Source organism: Triticum aestivum, chromosome 4D (assembly GCF_018294505.1).
Source record: "Triticum aestivum cultivar Chinese Spring chromosome 4D, IWGSC CS RefSeq v2.1, whole genome shotgun sequence".
In the NCBI taxonomy this organism is placed as follows: domain Eukaryota; kingdom Viridiplantae; phylum Streptophyta; class Magnoliopsida; order Poales; family Poaceae; genus Triticum; species Triticum aestivum.
In genome coordinates, this window is record NC_057805.1 from 472087649 (window position 1) to 472109841 (window position 22193).

At 48.3% G+C, this 22193-nt stretch overlaps 1 protein-coding gene across 1 annotated transcript; it reads left to right on the forward strand.

Moving 5' to 3' along the window:
- Positions 1-17093: 17093 nt before the first annotated feature.
- LOC123098723 (homeobox-leucine zipper protein HOX13) lies at positions 17094-19047 on the forward strand. Its single transcript, XM_044520788.1, has 3 exons — positions 17094-17409; positions 17776-18173; positions 18271-19047. Exons 1-3 carry the CDS (start codon positions 17358-17360, stop codon positions 18769-18771), a joined length of 951 nt encoding a protein of 316 aa, XP_044376723.1. The 5' UTR covers positions 17094-17357; the 3' UTR covers positions 18772-19047.
- The last annotated feature ends 3146 nt before the right edge of the window (positions 19048-22193 follow it).

Here is a 22193-nt window from a genome sequence, read left to right on the forward strand (position 1 = left end):
CTGAGGCATAGGGAATGACATTCATTTTCTCTCTATCTTCTGCAGTGGCCGGGCATTGAGTGTGACTCAATTTCACACCTTGTAACACAAGCAAGAACCCTTTCTTTGACCGATCCATTTTGAACTTCTTCAAAACTTTATCAAGGTATGTGCTTTGTGAAAGTCCAATTAATTGTCTTGATCTATCTCTATAGATCCTGACACCCAATATATAAGCAGCTTCACCGAGGTCTTTCATTGAATTTTTTATTCAAGTATCCTTTTATGCTATTCATAAATTCTACATCATTTTCAATCAATAATATGTCATCCACATATAATATTAGGAATGCTATAGAGCTCCCACTCACTTTCTTGTAAATATAGACTTCTCCGAAAGTCTGTATAAAACCATATGCTTTGATCACCTCATCAAAGCGTATATTCCAGCTTCGAGATGCTTGCACTAGTCGATAGATGGATCACTGGAGCTTGCACACTTTGTTAGCAGCTTTATGATCGACAAAACCTTCTGGTTGCATCATATACAACTCTTCTTTAAGAAATCCATTAAGGAATGCAATTTTGACGTCCATTTGCCAGATTTCATAATCGTAAAATGCAGCAATTGCTAACATGATTCGGACACACTTAAGCATCGCTACGGGTGAGAAGGTCTCATCGTAGTCAACTCCTTGAACTTGTGAAAACCTTTGGCGACAAGTCAAGCTTTGTAGACACTAACATTACCATCAGCGCCAGTCTTCTTCTTGAAGATCCATTTATTCTCTATGGCTCGCCGGTCATCGGGCAAGTCCACCAAAGTCCATAGTTTGTTCTCATACATGGATCCTATCTCGGATTTCATGGCCTCAAGCCATTTATCGGAATTTGGGCTCATCATAGCTTCTTCATAGTTCATAGGTTCGCCATGGTCTAGTAACATGACTTCCAGAACAGGATTACCGTACCATTCTGGTATGGATCGTGCTCTGGTTGACCTACGCGGTTCGGTAGTAACTTGATCTGAAGTTTCATGATCATTATCATTAGCTTCCTCTCTAGTTGGTGTAGGCATCACGGGAACGGTTTTCGTGATGAGCTACTTTCCAATTCGAGAGAAGGTACAATTACCTCATCAAGTTGTACTTTCCTTCCACTCACTTCTTTCGAGAGAAACTCCTTCTCTAGAAAGGATCCATTCTTAGCAACAAAGATCTTGCCTTCGGATCTGTGGTAGAAGGTGTACCCAACAGTTTATTTTGGGTATCCTATGAAGACGCACTTCTCCGATTTGGGTTCGAGCTTATCAGGTTGAAGATTTTTCACATAAGCATCGCAACCCCAAACTTTAGGAAACGACAACCTACGTTTCTTGCCAAACCATAGTTCATACGGTGTCGTCTCAACGGATTTAGATGGTGCCCTATTTAACGTGAATGCAGCTGTCTCTAATGCATAACCCCAAAGCGATAGTGGTAAATCGGTAAGAGACATCATAGATCGCACCATATCTAATAAAGTACGGTTACGACGTTTGGACACACCATTACGCTGTGGTGTTCCAGGTGGCGTGAGTTGTGAAACTATTCCACATTGTTTTAAATGAAGGCCAAACTCGTAACTCAAATATTCGCCTCCGTGATCAGATCGTAGAAACTGTATTTTCTTGTTACGATGATTCTCCACTTCACTCTGAAATTCTTTGAACTTTTCAAATGTTTCAGACTTGTGTTTCATCAAGTAGATATACCCATATCTGCTCAAATCATCTGTGAAGGTCAGAAAATAACGATACCCGCCACGAGCTTCAACACTCATCGGACCACATACATCGGTATGTATTATTTCCAATAAGTCATTAGCTCGCTCCATTGTTCCGGAGAACGGAGTTTTAGTCATCTTGCCCATGAGGCATGGTTTGCAAGTATCAAATGATTCATAATCAAGTGATTCCAAAAGCCCATCTGCATGGAGTTTCTTCATGCGCTTTACACCAATATGACCTAAAAGGCAGTGCCACAAATATGTTGCACTATCATTATCAACTTTGCATCTTTTGGCATCAATGTTATGAATATGTGTATCACCACAATCGAGATTCAACAAAAATAGACCACTCTTCAAGGGTGCATGACCATAAAATATATTACTCATATATATAGAACAACCATTATTATCTGATTAAAATGAATAACCGTCTCGCACTAAACAAGACCCAGATATAATGTTCATGCTCAACGCTGGCACCAAATAACAATTATCCAGGTCTAAAACTAATCCTGAAGGTAGATGTAGAGGTAGTGTGCCGACGGTGATCACATCGACCTTGGAACCATTTGCGATGCGCATCGTCACCTCGTCCTTAGCCAATCTTCGTTTAATCCGTAGCCCTTGTTTCGACTTACAAATATGAGCAACCGAACCGGTATCAAATACACATGTGCTACTACGAGCATTAGTAAGGTACACATCAATAACATGTATATCAAATATACCTTTGTTCACTTTGCCATCCTTCTTATCCGCCAAATACTTGGGGCAGTTCCGCTTCCAGTGACTAGTCCCTTTGCAGTAGACGCACTCAGTTTCATGCTTGGGTCCAGTTTTGGGCTGCTTTCCCTTGCCCTTTTTCTTGAAACTAGTGGTCTTGTTAACCATCAACACTTGATGATCCTTCTGATTTCTACCTCCGCAACTTTGAGCATTGCGAAGAGCTCGGGAATTGTCTTCTCCATCCCTTGCACATTATAGTTCATCATGAAGCCTTTATAGCTTGGTGGCAGTGATTGGAGAACTCTATCAATAACACTATCATCTGGAAGATTAACTCCCAGCTGAGTCATGTGATTATGTTACCCAGACATTTTGAGTATGTGTTCAGTGACAGAACTGTTTTCCTCCATCCTGCAGCTATAGAACTTGTTGGAGACTTCATATCTCTCAACTCGGGCATTTGCTTAAAATATTAACTTCAAGTCTTGGAACATCTCATATGCTCCATGACGTTCAAAACGTCTTTGAAGTCCCGATTCTAAGTCGTGAAGCATGGCACACTGAACTATCGAGTAGTAATCAGATCGAGCTTGCCAGACGTTCATAACATCAACATCTGCTCCTGCAGCAGGCCTTTCACCTAGCGGTGCATCAAGGACATAATTCTTCTGTGCAGCAATGGGGATAATCCACAAGTTACGGACCCAGTCTGTGTAGTTGTTACCATCATCTTTCAACTTAGCTTTCTCTAGGAACGCATTAATAATTTAGGGAACGGTAGCACGGGTCATCGATCTACAACATAGATATGCAAAAACTATCAGGGCTAAGTTCATGATAAATTAAGTTCAATTAATCATATTACTTAAGAACTCCCACTTAGATAGACATCCCTCAAGTCATCTAAATGATACGTGATCCAAATCAACTAAACCATGTCCGATCGTCACGTGAGATGGAGTAGTCTTCAATGGTGAACATCTCTATGTTAATCATTTCTACTATATAATTCACGTTCGACCTTTCGGTCTCCAGTGTTCCGAGGCCATGTCTGTACATGCTAGGCTCGTCAAGTTTAACCCGAGTATTCCACATGTGCAAAATTGTCTTGCACCCGTTGTATGTGAACGTAGAGCCTATTGTTGGTGTCAAAATCGATGGATCTCGGGTAGGGGGTCCCGAACTGTGCGTCTAAGGCGGATGGTAACAGGAGGCGGGGGACACAATGTTTACCCAAGTTCGGGCCCTCTCGATGGAGGTAATACCCTACTTCCTGCTTGATTGATCTTGATGATATGAGTATTACAAGAGTTGATCTACCACGAGATCGTAGAGGCTAAACCCTAGAAGCTAGCCTATGATTATGATTGTTGTTGTCCTACGGACTAAACCCTCCGGTTTATATAGACACCGGAGGGGGCTAGGGTTACACAGAGTCGGTTACAAGGGAGATCTACATATCCGTATTTCCAAGCTTGCCTTCCACGCAAAGGAGAGTCCCACCCGGACACGGGACGAAGACTTGAATCTTGTATCTTCATAGTCCAACAGTCCGGCATATGTATATAGTCCGGCTGTCCGAGGACCCCTTAATCCAGGACTCCCTCAGTAGCCCCTGAACCAGGCTTCAATGACGATGAGTCCGACGCGCAGATTTGTCTTCGGCATTGCAAGGCGGGTTCCTCCTCCGAATACTCCATACAAGATTTTGAACACTAGGATCGTGTCCGGCTCTGCAAAACAAATTCCACATACCACCGTAGGGAGTATAATATTCCCACAAATCTAATCTGCTGACAACTTTTCATAGCGTGACGTTCTGCCGTGGTCCGGTCATGACGAACCGTTTTTCCCAGCCTGCCACTGCACGTGTTGTGAGGCAGTTTTATTGGCACGTCTTGTCGAAGCAGAGATCGTGTTCCTCTTATCACGGGATTCTCATCAATACGGGTGTGGGTAACCCAATCGTGCCCGTTGGTATGACTCCTCGATTTTAGGCAAGTTCCAAACGGCCACGCGGAGGACGCTCGATATTCACCCTCTTTATAAAGGGGCCAAGGCCTGTCCTTTTCTTCTCGCGCTCGATCCTTCCCTTCCCCCACCTCGAATTCCAACACCGGAGGCTCCGGCTAAGCGCTTCGGACCTTCAATCATGTCCGGATCCAACCTTCAAAGCCGGCGGATAGCCTCCTCTGTCACAGAGGAGGACATCAAGAAGCTAAGAGAAGCCAGGTATCTGACCGCTGAAATCTCGCACAGCCTGCCTGCTCCAGGGCAGGTCATCCCTACTCCCGAACCCAACGGGAGTGTCGTATTTGTTTCCCACTTCCTCTGAGGGCTAGGCTTTAGTCTTGATCCCTTTGTTAGAGGGCTTTTGTTCTATTACGGGCTCGATTTCCATGATCTAGCTCCAGATTCCATCCTTCACATCTCGTCGTTTATCGTTGTGTGTGAGGCCTTCCTCCGCATCACTCCACACTTCGGCTTATGGCTTAAGACCTTCAATGTGAAGCCGAAGGTGATCGATGGGCGACATGCAGAATGCGGAGGTGCCATAATAAGCAAAGGCGCCAATGCTCCATGGCCAAAGGGTTCCATCTCGGAGATGTCCAACTTATGGCAGCGGGAGTGGTTTTACATCACGGCTCCCCGAAGTACTAAGTGGGCAGCTGCCCCCGCCTTCCGTTCGCCCCCCGCCACAACTGGCGTCATGGGTCAACAAGGGGCTGGACTAGGGGCCAGTTAATGACGTGCCGACATTGCAGAGTCGCATCCGAGATCTCCTCAAGAGAGATGTCGGCCTTGTCAAGGTAATGCAAGTCATGCTAGCTCGTCGGGTCCTGCCATGCCAACGTCGACCTCTCCGTATGTGGGAGTTCAACCCGAAAGGACCGCGAACTATTCAGCAATTCTTCGGCGTGACACTCGAAGAGATGTATGGATTGTTCTTCGGATCACGAATAAAGTGTCCGGACACCACCGAGGATGCGGGTCTAAACTGCAATCGTCCAGATACCCACGTAAGTAATTCTGCGGCCGAACATGCTGTCTTTTAATTTGTCACAACATCATTCTGAAAAATCGCTCTTTGACCAGGACTGGATAAAAAAGGCGAAGATGATCAGGTGTTCGACGCCCCTTCCCGAGGGCTCACCGGATCCTGTACTAGCCAGGATGCTTGAGCTCGCACCTTATCAAGCGTCGTCAGGGTAAGATAAAGGGAGGAATAAAGAAGCCGAAAGCGGGCCTCACTCATTACTTATCCAAATCGGGGGAATTTGTGTCTCCGCGAAGGAGGATAACCGGGGAGAAGAATCTGAAATTCCCTCTCCCCAAGGAAGGAAAAGGACCGCCTCTGAAAACTTGGAAACAAGAGTTTCCAAACGAGGGAAGAAACCTTCACCAGAGGGCCCTGCCCCGGAGGGCATCCTTACCGCACAGTACTCGCAAGGGGATCATCCCTCCACCGAGCTGTAAGTAAACAAGAGTACTTTTGGTAAATATATCCTGCTTCATCTCCGAGGACAATAACCGAGACGTATGTCTTGCACTTCGGATCGTAGCCCTTCTTGACAGAGTTCGTCTTCAGGGGATCTTCTTCCGGAGATGATGGAGAGCGAAACGCCTCCCCCTGTCTCCCCGCCTCATGAGGCGGACGACCCTGAGGTGTCGTCACGGAGGATTTCTCCTGATCCACCAAGACCGGAAGGTAACCCTTTGGCCACCCGAAGTCCGGAGGATTCGGCTCCTAAGGAGAGCAACAGAAAGAGTCTGACACTATTCGGTGCACAACCGGACGTACTAATGGGTCTTCTGGAGCAAGTGGCTATCTCAGAGGCGCATCGTACTTTAATGGGTACGGTGGTTGAGAGGATTTCATCCACCAAAAGTGGGTTGCATGAAGCTTTTATGAGCCTGCTAAAAGGCTTTGAGGTACGCAAAGTAATATATATTTTGACGGTACCGCACACGCTAGGTGTGCCCTATACAGATAGTAGCCCCTGAGACTCTGGTTGCTGTCCTAAAGGCGGCAGACAGAGGATCATAGTCCCAGGTAATTATCATGTTGCTTTCATGTGCAGGCGGCTGAGGGTCCGGTGGCTAGCCAGACTGGTGAGTTTGCCGAACTGAAGCGGCAACTTGATGCGGCAGATGCCGACATCGTGCTTGTAAACAAGCGGCTTGACGAGGCACATGGTATGTATTCTCCGGTGGTTAACAGATATTTAAGAGGAGCATGATGCTAGTATCTATAATATGCTGTGACTGCAGATGGAGTTGCCGCCGTGGAGACCCTTCGAGCGGAGCTTGCCCGAGCCAAGGAACAAGCCAGGAGAAGTGATGCGGCCGCCCTAAAGGCGGTCGAAGAATTAAGAGCCGAACAGGATGCTCATCGCTAGATCGAAGATAAAATAGCCAAGATGGCTGTTGAGCTGAAGGGTGCCGCCGACCGGTATGAGCTTCTTGAAATGGAAAGCCAAGCGAAAGCGGCGGACCTGAAGAAAGCCATGGTAGCAGCCATGGAGACCCGCTCTAAAATCAGAGCGGCGAAGGAGGAGCTTCGTCAAGCCGGAGATATCACGGCTGGGAAGCCCTTTTTGTGGCGGGCGAAGTTCGGAGATCCGAAGTATGCCCCTCTGGATCAATTATGGAGTGTTGCAGATGCGTACTTGGACTTGGCAGCGAGTGCTGCTGATGCGACTGAGTTTTTCAAAGATCAAAGAGATCATGAAGTGGAAAAGTTTTTTTGGTCGCAGTTCAGTGCTCCAACGCGTCCGCTACTGTTAAATGAGCAAATGGCCGAGTGGGCTGAGCTCCATAGGTTGTCTGGGCTTGCCATGAGGTCGGTCGTGGATCATCTTTGGCCGGAAGGACCAAGGCCGAATAGTTATTTTGGTTTAGTGCAACGATTCCTTGGTGCTGTGCCGCATATCGACGCTGCAAAGAGGTCGGCGTGCATAGAGGGTGCGCGAATGGCTCTTGCCCGTGTTAAGACATACTGGGCAGAGATGGAGCCACCGCTATTGCAACCCAGAGTTTGGCCGTAGGCCAGGTATCGACCGAGCACTATTTTGAAGAAGTCCTAGAAGGCGCTCATTTAATAGAGGCTCAGTGCTCGAAGAGTATCATGTTCTAGTGACATGTATCCCAATTGTAAAAACAATGCTATTATGATTATAAAGGCTGTGTTTATACTTTTGCCTGTAAGTATTATGATGCCTCCTGTGCGGCCGTTTATGTATGTATATACCCTGAAAGTTTGCAGTCGTCGGCTTCAGCCCCCACGCATAAAATGCAGGGGTGTTCGGAAAAGCGCGTATTCACACTTGATCCAACGTCTTGGTCCATTAAGGAGGTGATAGTGCGGCGAACAAGGCAATCGGACTATATTGCTTTAACACTTTCACTTAGCCATAGGAGTTTGACGGTGGGGCTACTATATAGCCCCTGGTACTTCCGCGTCTATCCGCATACGGTGCGCGTACATACATGACTGGGAAACCGGTCCTTCGTTAATGCGGAGGAATCGCGAAGATTCCGATGAGTCATCGAGTGGTTGACCAGTCTCGCGCTTTATCATGACAGTCAGTTTTCGGCTTTCTCTGCTGAGGTGCTCATCCAGATGAACCAGGGCACAATCACAGCAGTTCTCCCGGTGCCACCTTAGCCGATAGAGCGGAACGTAAGGTAGCAAAACAGGGAGCCGGGCAAACCCAATTATTGACCAAAAACATGATTCGGAGCTAGTGCATATAAGGCCAAACTCGCGACGCCGAACACTCCCTAAGGTATTCAGACTTTACTACATATGCTGGGCTGAGTAACGCCCTCGATAAACCCTAAATTTCCAGGTACATGCATTCGTCTGACGTGGCGAAATGCCAACAACGCCAGCATCCCTCTCGGTTGTGTTGAATATCCGGAGGGTGTACAGCAAGAAGAGACAGTAAGAAAGGTTTACGCAGGGTCTTAATCTAAAAAGAAACCTTTGAGCAGGGCCCTGCTGCAAGTTTGCGCCCGTGTCTCTGTTGTGCCGTATCCTGGAAGGGTGTGGCACGATGATCATCTGCAAAAGAAAAAAAAACCCAGGTGAAAGTCTTCGTGCGAAAAATTGATTATTCTTAATGAACCATTAAAATTCAATCAAAATAAGGTCAAGCTGAATTGTAGTCCTTTTTATATGCGGGAAGCCCATAGCACCACCTATGGGGGTAAATCCATCGACCCCATCTCAGGTTTATCTGGGCTGTTACAGCTAGTGGTGTGCCGGACTCGTCTAGCCGTGTCCGCGGTCTTGACGACCGATTGTTTATTCTGGTTGGAGAGGCCAGTCAGTGTTCGGCTGCTAAAGCCGCCACACATTCTTCCGTACGCAAGGAACGCTCTGTGTTTCCGCTAACTATGATGGTGCCACGTGGACCGAGCATCTTAAGCTTAAGATAAGCGTAATGCGGTACTGCGTTAAAACAAGCGAAGGCCGTTCTTCCGAGTAGTGCTTGATAGCCGCTTTGGAATGGAGCGATGTCGAAGGTTAACCTTTCACTTCGGAAGTTGTCGGGAGAACCGAATACAACCTCTAGTACTATAGAGCCCGTGCAGCGGGCCTCTGGGCCTGGTATTACTCCTTTAAAGGTAGTATCGCTTTGGTTAATTCTTGTCGGGTCTATCCCCATTTTGCGGACTGTGTCCTGATATATGAGATTGAGACTACAGCCGCCATCCATAAGGACTCGGGTGAGATGGTATCCATTAATTATTGGGTCTAGCACCAAGGCAGCAGATCCTCCGTGTCGGATACTAGTCGGGTGAACCCTGCGATCAAAAGTGATCGGGCAGGCCGACCAAGGGTTGAACTTGGGGGTGACGGGCTCCACGACGCATACGTCTCGGAGTGTGCGTTTGCTCCTCCTCTTCGTTACGTGAATCATGTTCACTGTTTTGACCTCTGGTGGGAATTTTTTCTGTCCCCCAGTATTTTGTCGGCGAGGCTCATCCTCGTCTTCACTTGGTGTCTCCCTCCCCTTGTGCTCGGCGTTTAGCTTGCCGGCTTGCTTGAAGACCCAGCATTCTCTGTTGGTGTGATTTGCAGGTTTGTCGGAGGTGCCATGAATCTGACATGATCTGTCTAGAATCTTGTTTAGGCTGGACGGTCCATCTCGGCTGCCTTTAAATGGCTTTTTCCGTTGACCGGGTTGAGAGCCCCTGAATCCGGCGTTTACCGCCGTGTTGTCTGGGCTGTCTTCATTGCTTCGACGCTTGCTTTTATGGCGTCGCGGTTTCCCATTACCATCCCTGACTTCGGATGTGCCTGGGTCGCTGGTGCCACTACGGGCCAGCCAACTATCTTCGCCCGTGCAAAAGCGGGTCATAAGGCTTGTTAAGGCTGCCATTGTCCTCGGTTTTTCCTGGCCGAGGTGTCTGGCGAGCCATTCGTCCCGGACACTGTGTTTGAAAGCCGCTAAGGCTTCGGCGTCCGGGCAGTCGACAATTTGATTCTTCTTAGTGAGGAATCTGTTCCAAAGCTTTCGGGCTGACTCTCCGGGCTGTTGAATTATATGACTTAAATCGTCTGCATCCGGAGGTCGGACATAGGTCCCTTGAAAATTAGCCCTAAAAGCATCCTCAAGCTCTTCCCAACTTCCAATTGAGTTTTCGGGGAGGCTCTTCAGCCAATGCCGAGCTGGTCCTTTCAACTTGAGGGGCAAGTATTTGATGGCGTGGAGATCATCTCCACGAGCCATATGGATATGAAGGATAAAGTCCTCGATCCAGACCCCAGGGTCTGTCGTTCCGTCGTACGCCTCTATGTTCACGGGTTTGAATCCCTCTGGAAATTCGTGATCCAGCACCTCATCGGTGAAGCATAGGGGGTGCGCGGCACCCCTGTACTTGGATGTGTCATGACGTTCTGACGGTTGTAGTGTTCGGTTTTGATTCTGTGCCGGAGCGCGCTTCCTAGATCCGTAGATGGACCTGGTCATACCGACATCGTTAGCCGCCCTATCGCGGCCACGGGGTGGTCGATCTGGCTGATCAGCTGTTTTATTTTTCGGCTGTATAGGCTCTAAAGCCTCGTCATCGAATTCAGGCAGCAGCTTGCGCTTTGGATAGCTCTTTGTGTGGCGACTGCCACCGTACTTTTCTGCAGTGTCGAGTACTTTGTTCCATCTACTGTTGAGTGTATTTTGTGCGGCCTTGAGCCTTTGCTTCTGCTTCTTTAGACTCCTCGCGGTGGCAAGAAGCCTTCTATGGAGGTTCTCTTGCTCCAAGTGCCTTTCCGGGATGATGTGTGCATCGTCGTCCGGACTGTTCTCCTCTCCGGAGACATGTTGATTAGCTTTACCCTCGGCGTCACCGTTGTCGGACAGCGGCTCCGTACTATGTTCACCATCCGCTGGCTCATCCTGCTCTGTCGCTGGGTCCATGTGGTCGTCGTTTCCTCTGGAGTCGATCGGGGTATTATTCTTTCTTGCGCTGTTATCGCTGTTTTTGTCGAGGCGGGATTTGGAGCGGCGCCTACGTTGTCGCTTTAGTTGCTTCTCTGCATCCTTCCGTTCCTCGTCATTGTTTTCTTTGGGTGTATCCACCATGTATATATCGTGTGATGAAGTGGCTGTCCAGCGCCCTGTGGGCGGTAGTTCCTGTTCCTCTCCTGCATCGTCGTCCATACCGTCGATGTCTTCGGAGTCGAAATCGAGCATGTCGATTAAATCGTCGACACTGGCTATTAAGTGGGTGGTGGGTGGGGACCGAATTTCTTCGTCGGCCGCCTCCCACTGGAGCCGGACATAGTTCGGCCGAGGGTCTCCTCACAAGGAGAGAGACTTTAAAGAATCTAGCATGTCGCCCAAGGGTGAGTGCTGGAAAATATCTGCGGAGGTAAACTCCATGATCGGTGCCCAATCAGATTCGCTAGGCACGGACGCAGGCGGTTCGGAGCCCGTGGCCGGGGACGAATCCAAGGATCCGGCAACACAGGTCTCGTAGGAGGTGAAATCAGTTTTCGGCTCTATCGCTGCTGAGTGTGCGGCCTCCGTGGCGGGGTCCATCCATCCGTCCTCGGACGGCGCAATCTGCTCCGGATTGAGGGCCAGAGTAGCCGCAGGTGTGATCTCCCGTACACCGTCCGACGACAGAGCTAAGTCATGCTCGTCGTGACTGTGCTGCGCACCTGACATAGGCTCGAATCCGTCAAAGATCAAGTCTCCGCGGATGTCGGCAGTATAGTTTAAATTTCCAAACCTGACCTGACGGCCAGGGGCGTAGCTCTCGATCTGCTCTAGATGGCCAAGCGAGTTGGCCCGCAGTACGAAGCCGCCGAATACGAAGATCTGTCCGGGGAGGAAAACCTCGCCCTGGAGCGCATCGTTGCCGATGATGGAAGGAGCCATCAAGCCTTTATCATGACGGCACAGTGGAACTCTCAATGAAAGCACCAATGTCGGTGTCAAAACCGGCGGATCTCGGGTAGGGGGTCCCGAACTGTGCGTCTAAGGCGGATGGTAACAGGAGGCGGGGGACACAATGTTTACCCAGGTTCGGGCCCTCTCGATGGAGATAATACCCTACTTCCTGCTTGATTGATCTTGATGATATGAGTATTACAAGAGTTGATCTACAACGAGATCGTAGAGGCTAAACCCTAGAAGCTAGCATATGATTATGATTGTTGTTGTCCTACGGACTAAACCCTCCGGTTTATATAGACACCGGAGGGGGTTAGGGTTACACAGAGTCGGTTACAAGGGAGGAGATCTACATATCCGTATTGCCAAGCTTGCCTTTCACGCAAAGGAGAGTCCCACCCGGACACGGAACGAAGTCTTGAATCTTGTATCTTCATAGTCCAACAGTCCGGCAGAAGTATATAGTCCGGATGTCCGAGGACCCCTTAATCCAGGACTCCCTCACCTATCACACCCGATTATTATGTGGTGTCTCAGCACGAAGAACTTTTGCAACAGCGCATACTCAGGGAGAACACTTATAGCTTGAAATTTAGTTAAAGGATCATCTTATAATACTACCGCCGTACTAAGCAAAATAACATGCATATAAAATATAAACATCACATACAATCAAAATATGTGACATGATATGGCCATCATCATCTTGTGCTTTTGATCTCCATCTCCAAAGCATCGTCATGATCTCCATCGTCACCGGCTCGACACCTTGATCTCCATCGTTGCGTCGTGGTCGTCTCGCCAACTATTGCTTCTACAACTATCGCTAACGCATAGTGATAAAGTAAAGCAATTACATGGCGTTTGCATTTCATACAATAAAGCGACAACCATAAGGCTCCTGCCAGTTGCCGATAACTTTTACAAAACATGATCATCTCATACAACAACGTATATCACGTCATGTCTTGACCATATGACATCACAACATGCCCTGCGAAAAGAAGTTAGACGTCCTCTACTTTGTTGTTGCAAGTTTTACGTGGCTGCTACGGGCTTCTAGCAAGAACCGTTCTTACCTACGCATCAAAGCCACAACGGTGTTTCATCAAGTTTGTTGTTTTAACCTTCAAGAAGGACCGGCCGCAGTCAAATTCGATTCAACTAAAGTGGGAGAAACAGACACCCGCCAACCACCTTTATGCAAAACTAGTTGCATGTCTGTCGGTGGAACCGGTCTCATGAACGTGGACATGTAAGCTTGGTCCGGGCCGCTTCATCCAAGAATATCGCCGAATCAAAATAAGACGTTGGTGGTAAGCAGTATGACTATCACCGCCCACAACTCTTTGTGTTCTACTCGTGCATATCATCTACGCATAGACCTGGCTCGGATGCCACTGTTGGGAAACATAGCATGCAATTTCAAAAGAATTCCTACGCTCACGCAAGATCTATGTGGGAGATGCATAGCAACGAGAGGGGGAGAGTGTGTCCATGTACCCACGTAGGCCGAAAGCGGAAGCGATTGACAACGCGGTTGATGTAGTCGAACTTCTTCTCGCTCCGACCGATCAAGCACTGAACGTACGGCACCTCCGAGTTCTGCACATGTTCATCTCGATGACGTCCCTCGAACTCTTGATCTAGCAAAGTGTTGAGGAAGTAGATGAGTTCTGTCAACATGACGGCGTGGTGACAGTGATGGTGGAGTAATCCTCGCAGGGCTTCGCCTAAGCACTACGGAGATATGATCGGAGGCGTAAACTGTGTAGGGGGCGCCGCACACGGCTAACAATTGTTGGTGTGTGTTCTAGGCACCCATTCCCCACGTATATATAGGTGGGAGGGGAGGGGAGATGCCATGGGGCGCCGCAAGTAGGAGGAATCCTACTTGGGGCCCTAGTCCAATTCGCCCCCCCTTCCTTATTGCCGGAAGGGGAAAAGGGAAGAGAGGAGGAAGGAAGGAAAGGGGGGGCGAACCCCCTCCTCCATCTCCTATTCGGCCTCCTTACATAGGGGGGGGGGGGCGCCACCCCTTGTGGGCTGGTGTGCTCCCCTCCAATGGCCCATAAGGCCCATTATTCCCCCGGGGGGTTCTGGTAACCCCCCGGTACTCCGATATGTACCCAGTACACCCCGGAACACTTTCGGTGTCCGAATATCATCGTCCTATATATATGAATCTTTACCTCTCGACCATTTCGAGACTCTTCGTCATGTCCGTGATCTCATCCGGGACTCCGAACAACATTCGGTCACCAAATCACATAACTCATATTATACAAAATCGTCATCGAACGTTAAGCGTGCAGACCCTACGGATTCGAGAACTATGTAGACATGACCGAGACACCTCTCTGGTCAATAACCAATAGCGGAACCTGGAAGCTCATATTGGTTCCGACATATTCTTCGAAATCTTTATCGGTCAAACCGTAATGACATCATACATTATTCCCTTTGTCATCGGTATGTTACTTGCCCGAGATTCGATCGTCGGTATCTTTATACCTAGTTAAATCTCGTTACCGGCAAGTCTCTTTACTCGTTCCGCAATGCGTCATCCCACAACTAATTCATTAGTCACATTGCTTGCAAGGCTTCTTATGATGTGCATTATCGAGAGGGCCCAGAGATACCTCTCCGATACTCGGAGTGACAAATCCTAATCTCGATCTATGCCAACCCAACAAACACCTTCGGAGATACCTGTAGAGCATCTTTATAATCACCGAGTTACGTTGTGGCGTTTGATAGCACACAAGGTATTCCTCCAGTATCCGGGAATTGCATAATCTCATAGTCGAAGAAATATGTATTTGACATGAAAAAAGCAATAGCAATAAAACGGAACGATCAATATGCTAAGCTAACGGATGGGTCCGTTCCATCATATTATTCTCCTAATGATGTGATCCCGTTGATCAAATGACAACACATGTCTATGGTTAGGAAACTTAACCATCTTTGATTAACGAGCTAGTCTAGTAGAGGCTTACTAGGGACACGCTGTTTTGTATATGTATCCACACATGTATCAAGTTTCCGGTTAATACAATTATAGCATGAATAATAAACATTTATCATGATATAAGAAAATATAAAATAATAACTTTATTGCCTTTAGGGCATATTTCCTTCAAGCATCACATCGTCAACAACACACGGACACTCTCTATTGGAAGCCAACGCGTGCATGACTTGCCGCAAAGTCCATCATTTGTTACGCACTCACGTCGTCTCGATGAGCAGACTTTATTTGCCAGGAATACAAACCTTCTCTTGCCTCCCTCTCAGACAATCGTTTAACCTAGTAAGGTGGGAAATTATAGCTCCTAATTTGTATGATCTATGACACAGATTGAGAGATATACCAAACTTGTTAATTTTCATAAAGATAAACATCGTGGTAAGTTGGAGAAATTATCGTGAGCTAAATACCTTTATTCCTCGAGCTTTTAGTACTTCTTTCATTCAAGAGAGTTACATCTGATTATGTTTTTTTTTAGGTTTGAATCATTAGAGCATCTTCGATAGCCGCCCAACGTCTGGAAAAGCGCGGCGGGCAGCGCTGGCTCCAGCAGCCGCGCTAAAATTTAGCGCGCGCGCGCGTAGCTCCAGCAGCCGCGTTAAAATGCAGCGCGCGCTATCGCACGAACATTGCGTACATATTTTTAAATAAAAACGATACATAATAAAATTCATAGATAAAAACGATACATAGATATTTTACATAGTTCCATAGCATAGATAGATAAAACTACGGTGCAACGACATAAAAAACGACTAGATAGTGCAACTACAACCTACTCCCAGTCGTCATCATCATCATCCTCGCTGGTTTGGTCCGAGGTATCGAGCCACATGTCCTCCCAACGAGGATCATTATCCCTAAAAGATCGACTGCCCACCTGCTTCAACGATATCACACTGCGATAACGCCAGGGCCTTCCGCCGACGCCTGTCCAACCGATCCGCGCGGCGCTTTGCCGTCTTCTCCGCCCAGTAAGCTTGCTCGTTGACGACGTCCTCCGGGTGACGCCGGCGCCACTCCGCCATAGCCTGCTCGTCCTCCTCGGCGATGAGGAGGCGGCGCTGCCGCCGAGCGTGCTCCGCACGGTCCTGGTCCGTGATAAGATGAGGCGGAGGGGCGATGTCCTGCGACTGCTGGCGCGTGTGGACGTCCTGGAAGTTCATCTGCGCGCGCGTCCTGTCTAGGCGCCACGCCGCCGCGTCGTACGCACGGGCGGCCTCGTGCGCAGTCTGGAAGGTGCCGAGGCCGAGCCGGACGTCGCCGGACCAGATCTCGGCGTAGTACCAGCCGTTGGGGCGCTGGCGGATGCCGCGGTAGCCCGATGCTCCTCGGCTGCGCGGCGGCATGGTGGCGCGTCGGTGGCGGGGCGCTGGAGCGGCGAGGAAGCAAAGGGAGCTACGAGAAAGCGGGGGAGAGCGCGCGTGGCAGTGTGGATAACCGCGTGGCGAGCGCCACAATTTATAAGCGCGCCGGACGCGGCGCGCCAAATGTAGCGCGCGAGCTGCCGCCTTTTCCCGCCCGCGCGCAATCTTTTCGCGCGCGCAAGTTTCCCGCCACCGCTGGAGCGCGCGAAAATGTCCCCCGCGCGCTAAAAAGCCAGTTTACTGCGCGTGTCTTTTGGCGCGGCTGTTGAAGATGCTCTTAGGGATTGTCACCGTGGAAGTTCTTTAACTTGCTTGAGACGGATCGCTTGGATTTCTCTTCAGGATTGTAAAAACGCTGGAATAAGTAAAATGTATGACTGAATTTGAGTTTGTTTGATTGCATCACAGGAAAACAAAGAATTTTGTTTTTCCAAGATGTTGGAGTCAATGTATCATGTGTAACACAAACTATTTCTTAGAAAAAAATCTCATAGGATTACGAATCAAGCGATCAACACAGAAAAAAAAAATCCTTTGAATCAAAGAGGCCTGTAGAGGATTGCCGCGGTTTTATTTCGTTGTGCTTTAGGAATTCCACGTATGAAAGACTTATTTGACAATTGTCATGGACAATGTGCGCGGTAAATGTAAATGCTGCAAGGACATGAACTGATCCCGACGCACCGAATAGCCGGGCCAAGCTGTCGACACCAAGTGCCAACACATGAATGATACAAAAACCTCTGCCACATGATATCTCGGCGCTGTCCAACCGGAGCGCCCGGCCAGGCTAGCTCCCCGCTTTTATTTATACGCCACCCCATGGGCTCTTGCATCAGTTGATTGCTGCTGCAGCGAGTGACCTCACCCCTGCCCGCCTCCCCTCTCCTCCGTCCGTCCTCGCCCCCATCCAGATCGTCTCTGCGATCACGACACCCGGAGCAGGGCAGAGGCCATTGGCCGCCGCGAAACAGAAGCAGTGCGCTCTGCAGCTCCTCTATCCCCCACATCGATCATAACTAGAACAGTCCCCATTTCCAGTTTGGAACCGCCTCTCTCCTCCTCGAGCTGCGGATGAAGCGGCAGATCAAGAGGCCGACCCGCAGCCAAGAATCGCCAGAGCCAGGTATTACAGCTGAGATCTCCCTCTGTTTTTGGTGTACTTGTTGCTAGCTTGATGTTTATATGTACCATCATCGCTTTTGAGCTTAAATTTTAGTAGCGCATCCGAAAGTATGTGCCCTTTTGACATATATGGAGCTTACTTGCATCTACCACATATTCCATTTGCGTCGAGCGATCGAAATTGGCATGAGCATTCCTGCTCACTCTATGCTCCAACAGTACGTATCTATGCAGTCACCTTGCATTTGGAAGCATTTTGTGATCTAAGGCAATTATGGAACACAAGTGATTCTTAAAGGATCATGTGTGTGTGAGGACTAGGAAGAGACGGACACGAAGCTAACCATGCTGGCATATTGCGTTGCAGGGGAGAAGCTGGCGTTCGCTGAGAAGGAGAACCTGCTGGCGGCGTACATGGAGCACGACGAGCCCGAGCTGGCGGAGGCCGACGAGGAGGAGGAGGAGGAGGAGCGCGCCATGTCGTGCGGGCTGGGCGGCAAGAAGCGGCGGCTGGCCCTGGAGCAGGTGCGCGCGCTGGAGCGCAGCTTCGAGACGGACAACAAGCTGGACCCGGAGCGCAAGGCCCGCATCGCCCGCGACCTCGGCCTGCACCCGCGCCAGGTCGCCGTCTGGTTCCAGAACCGCCGCGCCCGCTGGAAGACCAAGCAGCTCGAGCGCGACTTCAACGCCCTCCGCGCCCGCCACGACGCGCTCCGCGCCGACTGCGACGCGCTCCGCCGCGACAAGGACGCCCTCGCCGCCGAGGTACGTGCTCCACTCCATTGTTGCCGCTAGCTGTTTGTCAGGCGCGGCCACGTCGTTTGATTGTTGTACTTATCTGTGCTCTGCGTCACGCGTTCAGATACATGAGCTGAGGGAGAAGCTGTCCACCAAGCCGGAGACGGCGGTGAAGGCGGAGGCCGCCGGCAATGTCGACGCCGCGGAGGAGCGCCTGCAGCAGGCGACGATGGTAGGCGCGGCGGTCTGCAAGGACGGCTCCTCGGACAGCGACTCGAGCGCGGTGTTCAACGACGAGGCGTCGCCGTACTCCAGCGCGGTCTTCGAGCAGCAGGGGTTCATGGGGTTCGGCGCGTCGTTCCTGGACTCGGCGTCGGCCGCCGCGGCCACCACGGGCTGCTCGTCCCTGCCCATGCTGGAGCCCAAATGGCCCGGAGCGTACCCGTACGACGCGAGCAGGTCCGGCGGCTACGGCTTCACGGAGGAATGGCTGGCCGGCTCGGACGCGATCGTCAACGACGGCAGCTCAGCCTTCTTCTCCGAGGAGCACGTCTCCAACCTCAACTTCGGCTGGTGCAGCAGTGGCGCCGAGGGTTTTGATCTCCAGAGTTACTGTAAAAAGTAAGAAGGTGTCACTGTCCATGCAGCGACAGCGCGTACTTACTTTCTACTGGCTAGCTACCTTAGCCTAGCTAGCGGACAAGAAGGGCAGGGAGGGAGGTCAGCAATGGCGGAATTTGATGAGAAGGGTGAATTGCCTGATGAATGGACCTCCCACCATGCATGGAGGGAGGAAGTAAATGTTACTACTCGTAGTACAGTACAAAAATAACGGTCTCTAGGTTTAATCGATGGTGTAAAAAGTTGCAATCCAAGCAGCCGTCCCTACATTCTCCTGGTACCTGAGTCCTGCCACTGCTAGCTGATCGTAACATTTTGGCGTGTATCACTTCGTTGCGACAAAATGGTCAGAGGGCACGCCAATGGGGGGACGTACAGGTTTCAGACTGAAACACACTGCTCGGGGATAGGGATTCATTGTACCGATGAAATACGCACAAAATATTTTTCTTGAACAAATTTGTTCTAACTGCCATCTGAATTCATCGATTGATTGATTAAACAAATTATACTACTCCCTCTGTCCCACAATATAAGAACGTTTTTAACATTACACTAGTGTCAAAAACGTTTTTATATTTTGAGACAGAGGGAGTAGTAGATTGAAAAAACTTATACAAACACGAACAGTAAATACACTTGGTAAAACTGAAAGCTGCATCAATGGCTTTGAAAAGGCCGCATGATAGGAATAAAAGATCCCCAAATAAGCGGCTCAAGATTTTTGGATGGCTACTCTTCAAGGGCACCCTTAATTCCAAAAGCAACCTCTTCCACAAGAACATCGGTGACGACCCTGCTTGCCCTCGTTGTAATGCTCCATGTGAAGATGCCGTGCATATTTTCCTCTAGTGCCATTAGGCCGTTCAGGTTTGAATGGCCCTCGGTCTTCCCACACCCCACTCCATCGACCTCATTTGAGATGTTCGCACTCTAGACGACCTCGGCAACGACCTTTGGAACTCGCTTGTTGCTTCCATCTTGTGAACAATTTGGGACTTGTGAAACTCCCGTGTCTTCCGCAAGAAATCCATACCGCCACCACAGCCATTAGGAGCATCGGAGCAGATTTTACTCTCTGGGTTTGTAGAAGTAAGAATGCCTCTAAAAAGGACGTCAGCATGGCATGACGACTATACCTCTCCTCTCGCGCTAGGGCAACTCTGAAGGCGTTGTGGCAAAGAACACACACCTTTTTGTTTCTGCGAATCAAAGAACACACACCTTGCCAGCCAGACAGTTGTATTGATGTTTTGTGTTTGTATCGTTACAAAATAAGATCGAGAGCACACAAAAACTGAAGTTGGAGAGCCATCAACCAAAAATAAAGTTAACACCACCATCGCCATTTTCATCGCCAAGACATGCCAATCACCGTAAAAATGAGAAATAGACTTAATCATTGAATTTTGTTTGAGGTTTAACATTCGTCAAATTCTCAAAAATATGCGCTTTTGGTGAGCACCAAAATATTAGTATGTCAAAATTTCAGGGTGAATTTCTAGATTCAAATATTATGTGGCAGCTTATCAAAATTTGGTGAAATGTTTCTACAGCGTTCAACTTTATTTTTTAATATTTGTTCATATCGGTGGGCACTAAAATGTTTGTGTCTTCACAAATTTAAACTCTACTTTTGTACTCGCTCCGTTCCATAATATAAGAGCGTTTTGAACAATAGCGTAGTGTCAAGAACGCTCTTATATTATGAGACGGATGGAGTACATCTTATTTATCTTGTTCTTTTGCCAATTCAGTGAGCCGGACGACGGTGAGGAGGTAAGTAGGCTTTGCAAAGAAGAACAATTTGAAACTGATGAGACAACTCAACTCATTTCATTCCTTCTGCAAGGTACATTTCATCTCTTTTAGAGCTCTTCATTAAACAAGAAAGATTCCGAGACACGACGATATTCATATTCCCCGTTGTTTATGGCAGGGATCAACTACTTTGCTTCTAAAATATCAATATGTGCCATAAGAAATATGTCTACATTTGTTAATCTAATGATGGCAAAGTTGTTGAAGATTCATGGCATGTGAGGCAGCTAAGCGCCCGAGACTACGGGCTGGCTAGCATGTTCCCTCTCCACCAAACAGCTCAGCGATGTAACGTATCCTCTTAAAATATACAAGAAGAACATGAAGAAGTGAGGTAGGAGTAACAACTACCAAACGCGGAGTTAAGCAAAGGCAAGCAAAATCAGGCAATTTATACTTCACCGAATAGTTACATAGTGTGAATATCAACCTCGTTTTCAAGAGTCATTTTTGTCACTACTACTTCCTCCGTTCCTAAATATAAGTTTTTGTTAGAGATTTCAATAAGAACTACAGATGTATATCGATATATTTTAGATTGTAGATTCACTCGTTTTGCTTTGTATGTATAGACCATATTGGAATCTCTAAAAGGACTTATATTTAGGAATAGAGAGAGTACAAGCGTTCTTCAGGTTGAAGTTGATGTGCACTGTCTTTTCGTATCAACCTCGTTTTTTTCCCACTCTCTTGTCTGACCCTCGCAAAGGCTTTTACAGCCCAGTTAACAAAAGCAGCAAGGCAAGGAAAAGATGGGGTAGCTGCCGAACCGGGAAGAAACACGAGAGATGCTTCGTTTCCATTTATGGAAAAGACGAGAAAATTCAACCTTGCAGGTGTCATCTACCAGAAACGAAAGAAAATCACGGTTTCAGTTTAAAAAATTGTTTCGGTGGTTTTCAATCGTGTCAAGTCATCTCCATCCAAGGTGACCTGCAACTGATGATGATGCCAATGTTTGGTACGCGTCCTTTTCGATTGTAGGGCACAAGCATCGCAAATATATATAAAAAAAGAATCATATTACTACACACCAGTGTTGATACTATCATACGCTGAGACGTCACGAAATAAAGACGAAAGGGACGGACTGCATCGCAGATCCAATGTGGCGAAATTTCTTTCTTGGAAAGATCCGGCAGGAGCGCTGCTTATATTTATTACATGCCGCTTGATTTTTTTGTGAAACCAAAAGCCAAACCTCACGCGGACTACTCGCCTCCTAAATGTGTGCTAGCTTTATGAATGCTCACTGTAATCTTGACGTGTATTAGTGTATAGCGGCTTCTGCGTTTGTATCGTGTTTATGAAAAACATTGGCAATATTTCTGAAAACAACTTATGACATGATCGTTATACACATCTATGATGCCACCTAATTTCAACTACAATTATTATTATTATCTTGCGGTAAAAATTTCCGATCTGTTCATCAACTATTAAGGTAGTACAAAAACACCAAAAGTAAAAATTGCATCCAGGTTCGTAGATCACTTAGAGAAGACTACAAGCACTGGAGCGAGCCGAAGGCACGCCGCCATCATCGCCCTCCTTCGTCGAAGTAGGGCAACCCTTATTGTACTAGACAGTCGGCAAGTCAAATAT